The 5586-nt window shown below is 45.9% G+C and overlaps 2 protein-coding genes across 2 annotated transcripts; one reads left to right on the top strand and one right to left on the bottom strand.

Annotated features, from left to right (window-relative positions):
* Positions 1-1740: 1740 nt before the first annotated feature.
* EAH_00003530 (hypothetical protein) lies at positions 1741-2190 on the bottom strand (the record flags this gene model as incomplete). Its single annotated transcript, XM_013397491.1, has 1 exon — positions 1741-2190. One exon carries the CDS (start codon positions 2188-2190, stop codon positions 1741-1743), a length of 450 nt encoding a protein of 149 aa, XP_013252945.1.
* Positions 2191-2346: 156 nt separating this feature from the next.
* Positions 2347-4625, top strand: EAH_00003520 (hypothetical protein, conserved; the record flags this gene model as incomplete). The annotated part of the gene is made up of 4 exons (XM_013397490.1): positions 2347-2490; positions 3041-3173; positions 4210-4284; positions 4561-4625. The coding sequence occupies 4 exons, from the start codon at positions 2347-2349 to the stop codon at positions 4623-4625; spliced, it is 417 nt and encodes a 138-aa protein (XP_013252944.1).
* Between the last annotated feature and the right edge of the window lie 961 nt (positions 4626-5586).

Below are 5586 nucleotides of genomic sequence, written 5' to 3'. Positions count from 1 at the left end.
TTATTTATAATTATTATATTAATATCAGTACTGTTCATAATTATTTTATTAATAATAATATTATGTGTAATTATTTTGTTAATATTAATGCTCTCTTAAAATATTATATTAATAATAATATTATTTATAATAATTGAACTACTTAATATTCTTTGTGGTTATTTTATTAATATTATTTATAATTATTATATTAGTATTAATGCTAATTATAACTATTATAATAATACTATGTATGTATAATATATATAATATATTAATTATATTATTATATTAATATAAATTTTATTAATCCTTTGGCGATGATATTTTTATATTTTTTTTGTCTTTGTCTCTGAACAGTCTCTGTTTGATGCTGACTCTTACAATGCCTTAAAGGAGAAATTTGCTGCTTATTTGCCTCCTAAGGAGACAGCAGGGGCCCCCAAGGAGACAGCAGGGGCCCTCAAGGAGACAGCAGGGGCCCTCAAGGAGACAGCAGGGGCCCCCAAGGAGACATCAGGGGCCCCCCATTGGTTTGGGGGCCCCTCATTAAGAGTATTAGGGACAGGGTCTGCAGCCCCATCACACTATAGGAATGTGTCTGGCTGCATACTTACTTTATCTGCAAGTTTAAGTAAGAGACAGAGTTTTTATTTGCATATAGGGGGCCTGTATATCTTTTCTTATTATTGTTATTATTATTATTATTATTATTGTCTTATGTGTCTCCTCTTTTGCATGCATGCGTTGCTGTTGCTTGTCTCCTTCTTTACGCTGTCTCTTTATATATGCGGCTGTCTCTGTCTCTGTCTGTCTCTGTTTCTTCTTGCTTTGTTTTATTCAGCTGTCTCTTTGTCTCTTCTTGCTCTCTCTTTGTTTGTCTCTGTCTCCTTTTCTTCTCTCTCTTTGTTTGTCTCTGCCGGCTGTCTGTTTGCCTCATAATATATACATACATGCATATATATATATATATATATATATTTGCGTATATATACTGCTGTGTCATATGTATATATATATATATAGAGAGAGAGAGAGAGAAAAGGAGACAGACACCGCAGCAAGCAAACCCCAGGAGACAGAAAGAGACAAAGAGAAGTAGCAGAGGCAGAGACAAAGAGAGAAGCGAAGCAGCAGCACTCGGTAGAGACAGAGCGTGCTAGAGATGAAGGAGACAGATACAAAGGGATAGATAAACAGACAGACTGCAGCAAACAGAGACAGACGCATGCTGCTGCTTCTCCTGTCTCCTTTGCTCTAGGCATTGTTCTTGACTTCGGTGAGGGGTCTCTCTCCCAGCTGCGAGCAGCAACAGAGACAGAGGAGGAGTTCCTGCAGATACTGCTCTCCATACAGTCCGTCCCCTGCTGCTGCTGCTGTTGCTGCTGCTGTTGCATCTGCTGCTGCTGCTGCTGTTGCTGCTGCTGCTGGTGGTGCTGCTGCTGGCTGTGGTGCTTCGGCCAGCGTAAACGTCAACGCTTCAAATGCTGCTGCTTCTGCTGCTGGTTCTGCTGCTGCTGATCCTGCTGTCGCTGAGGCCGTTGCATTTGCTGCTGCTGCTGCTGCTGCTGCTGTTACTGCTGCTGGAGTCGAGCAGGTATTTATTTGGTTTGTGCATGCAAAGGGTCTGGTTGTTGCACATTATTTTGTTTGTTATGTTGGGGTGTATGTGGAGCTTCTGTTATTTATATCTTTTCTTTTTCTTTTTTTCTTTTTTCTTTTCTTTAGATTTATTTTTATCTCGCACTCTCACGCAGACCATCACTTGGGGGTCCTCTCGCTGCTGCAGACGCGCGCTGCGCTTTGGCCAGAAGCAAAACCCCCCCTCCTCATTGCACCAGCTAGGCTGCAGGTCCTGCTGCTGCTGCTGCTGTTGCTGCTGCTGCTGCTGCTGCTGCTGTCGCTGCTGCTGTTGCTGCTGCTGCTGTTGCTGCTGCTGCTTTTGTTGCTGCTGCTGCCTCTGGTGCTGGTGTCCTGCTGCCGTTGCTGCTGGTGCTGCTCATGCTGCTGCTGTTGCTGCTGGTGCTGCTGATGCTGCTGTCTTTGTTGCTGCTCTTGGCACCGCTGCTGCTGCGTCTGGCACTGCTGCTGCTGCCGCTGTTGCTGCTGCTTCCGGTTCTCCTGGTGCTGCTGCTCTGCCGGATGCTGTTGCTGGTGTTGCTGCTGCTGCTGGTGTTGCTGCTGCTTATCTGTGACTTTTGTTGCCTTCATCTCTCTGTTATTGAATATTTTTTGTGCGTCTAAGCGACACGATTTAATTTTTAGCCTTTACAATTTAGGGTTTAGGGTTTAGGGCTTAGGGTTTAGGGTTTAGGGTTTAGGGTTTGTGGTTTATTGCAGGAGTGGTTTGAGTTTGTCTCTGTGGAGATGGCTGCAATGCCTCACGTCTTTGTTTGCTGCGAGTCGCTGATATCGCCGCTAGAGGAGACATTCTCTGCTCTTCACCTCTCTCCTGCTGCAGCAGCAGCGTGGATTGGAGAAGCAGAAGCACTGCAAATCAGAACTGTACCCGTAAGATCCCGCTGCTGCTGCTGCTGCTGGTAGTGCTGCTGGTAGTGCTGCTGCTGGTAGTGCTGCTGCTGCTGCTGCTGCTGGTAGTGCTGCTGCTGGTAGGGCTGCTGCTGCTACCGGTGCTGCTGCTGCTGTTGCTGCTGGTGGTGGTGCTGCTACTGCAGCTGCTCGTGGTCCTATTGCTGCTAGTGCTGATGCTGCTGTTGCTGCTGTTGCTGCCGGTCTTGCTGGATGAGCTGCAGCAGCTAGTGTTGCTGCAGCAGCAGCTGCCTCTGTCTGCCTGTAAATCTGTTTATCTTTTTCTTGGAATTATCTCCGCGTTGCTTTGGCCGGAGGGGCCACCTGAGTGTTTGTGATTAAGGCTTATTGTTTAGGGTTTAGGGTTTAGGGTTTAGGGTTATTGTTTAGGGTATATTGTTTATTGTCTATTGTTTATTGTTTTATTGTTCATTATTTATTGATTGGGGTTGATTGTTCACTGTTTATTGGTTAGGGTTTAGGGTTTAGGGTTTAGGGTTTAGGGTTTAGGGTTTAGGGTTTGGCGTTGCAGGTGGATCACATTCCGGATTCGTTTGGCGTTCGCGTTGACTTGGGCGCTCTTTCTGTTGTTTACTCTGGAGACACCCGACCTTGTCCCCAGCTCTTCGCCTTAGCTAATAATTGTACTCTCCTGCTGCACGAAGGTATGCATGCATGCAGCAGCAGCAGCAGCAGGAGTAGCAGCAGCAGCAGGAGTAGCAGCAGCAGCAGGAGTAGCAGCAGCACGAACGGCAGCAGTAGCAACAGGCGTAGCTGCAGCAGCAGGAGTAGCTCCAGTGGCAGCACGAGCAGCAGCACATGTAGCAGCAGCAGCTGCAGCAGCAGCTGCTGCAGCAGTGAGGCAGCATCAGGGGGCCCCTCTGCCTGTTTTGATGAAGGGCCCCTCTGTGTAGTATTTAGTATTGTGCTAATAAGGTGTCTGCTCTTAGTAAAAAGATTGTTAGGAGTTAATGTCTCCTGTCTCCTTTTGTCTTTTGTTTTTTCTTTTTTATTTTGTCTCTTTCTGTCTTTTGTCTCCTTGAGGCCCTTCCAGCTGTCTCTTCCTGTAGCGCTTGCTGCTTTTCTTCAATGCTGCTGTTTCTCTGCTGCTGCTTCTCTTCTTCTGTCTCCTTTGTTTATTCTGTCTTTTTTGTTTATTATATCTCTTGTCTCTCTCTGTCTCCTTTCTCTATCTGTCTCCTTGCTTTATCTGTCTCCTTTCTTTATGTGTCTCCTTTCTCTTTCTGTCTCTTTCTGTTTATTCTGTCCCTTCTGTCTCTCTTCTTTATCTGTCTCTGCCTCTTCTGTCTCTCTTGTCTCTTCTATCTTTTGTTTCTTTTGTCTCTTTCTGTTTATTCTATATCCTTTGTTTATTTTGTCTCCTTCGTCTTTATTTATTTTATTTATTTTGTCTCCTTTGTTTTTTCTGTCTCCTTTGTCTCTTCTGTCTCTTTTGTCTCTTCTTTCTCTTTTTGTTTATTTTTTCTCCTTTTATTTATTTTGTCTGCTTAGTTTATTCTGTCTCTTATTGTTTACTGTATCTCTCTTATTTGTTTATTTTCTCTCTGTCTGTTTAATCTGTCTCTCTTATTTGCTTTTGCTGTCTCTGTTGTTTATTGTGTCTCTCTTATTTGTTTATTGTGTCTCTCTTATTTGTTTATTTTGTCTCCTTTATTTATTTTGTCTCCTTTGTCTCCTCAGCGACATTTGAAGACAGTCTCCTCTCGGAGGCCATAGAAAAAAAACATTCTGCTATCAGCGAAGTAATTAAAGGAGGTAAAAAACCCTAAACCCTAAACCCTAAACCCTAGAAACAGAAATGCAACACAAACTTGAACATCCGACAATAGAGGCCCCCCTATAGGGCCCCCCTTGGGGGGCCCCTCAGGGGGCCCCTGTGCTGCTGCTTTAGAAACTGTTTACTGGGATGAGCAGCAGATTAAGCTGCATTGCAAACCCCTTAGAGTCATAAATAGTTCAAGGTCTAGGGTTTAGGGTTTAGGGTTTAGGGTTTAGGGTTTAGGGTTTAGGGTTTAGGGTTTGTGCGTACAGCTGGAGAGTGCGGGTGTGAGAATTTGCTCTTAACACATTTCAGTCAACGCTATCCGCAGGTATGAGGCTGTCTCCTTTGTCTCTTCTGTCTCCTTTGTCTCTTGTGTCTCCTTTGTCTCCTGTGTCTCCTTTGTCTCTTCTGTCTCCTTTGTCTCTTGTTGTTCTCTCTCACGTTTCTTTTGTCTCTTTCATCTCTTCTGTCTCCTCTGTCTCCCTCATCTTCTCTGTCTCCTCTCTCTCTCTTTTGTCTCCTTTGTGACTGAAGGCGGTTTAAATGAACCTGCCTAGATCGGTTTAGGGTTTAGGGTTTAGGGTGAGCACATATATAAGTAATGAATGTTTGTGTTATCTTTTCTATGAATGCTGCAGATCCCCCATATACCCTCAGGGGAGAGGGGCCCCGGGGGCCCCGAGGGGGGCCCCCTACCCTCTGATTCTTCAGCACTTTCTTCTATGAAGCCTCATATTTTATATGCATTTGATGGTCTGTGTCTCCCTCTACAGCATTTATCTTCGCTCTCTGTTTGCTTTCTTTTACTTCCTCCAGTCATAGAGAAGCTCTTCGTACACCTCAGCGAGACAAACAATTCTTAAAAATAAGCAGTACACACTCCCCTTATCAACACCACTATAGGGGCCCCACAGCAACTAGGGGGGCCCCTATAGGGGGGCCCACAGCAACTAAGGGGCCCCCTCTACGGGGCCCTCGAGCAACAAAGAGGGCCTTTATATGGGGGGGCCCCACAGCAACTAGGGGGGCCCTATAGGGGGGCCGGAGCAATAAGAGGGGCCCCTAAAGGGGGCCTACGAGCAACCCGGGAGGTTCTTGTAGAGAGAGGGCCTCCGAGCAACTAAGGGGCCCCCTATTAGGGGCCCCACAGCAACTAAGGGGCCCCCTATTAGGGGCCTTACAGCAACTAGGGGGGCCCCTATAGGGGGCTTCCGAGCAACTAAGGGGGCCGTATAGGGGGCCCCACAGCAACTAGGAGGGTCCCTAAAGGGGGCCTATGAGCATTTCGGGGGGCC

This window comes from Eimeria acervulina, genomic scaffold, assembly GCF_000499425.1.
Source record: "Eimeria acervulina Houghton genomic scaffold, Eah_scaff12, whole genome shotgun sequence".
In the NCBI taxonomy this organism is placed as follows: Eukaryota; Apicomplexa; class Conoidasida; order Eucoccidiorida; family Eimeriidae; genus Eimeria; species Eimeria acervulina.
The sequence above is the reverse complement of the archived record's forward strand: the minus strand, read 5'-3'. Positions and strand labels throughout refer to the sequence as shown.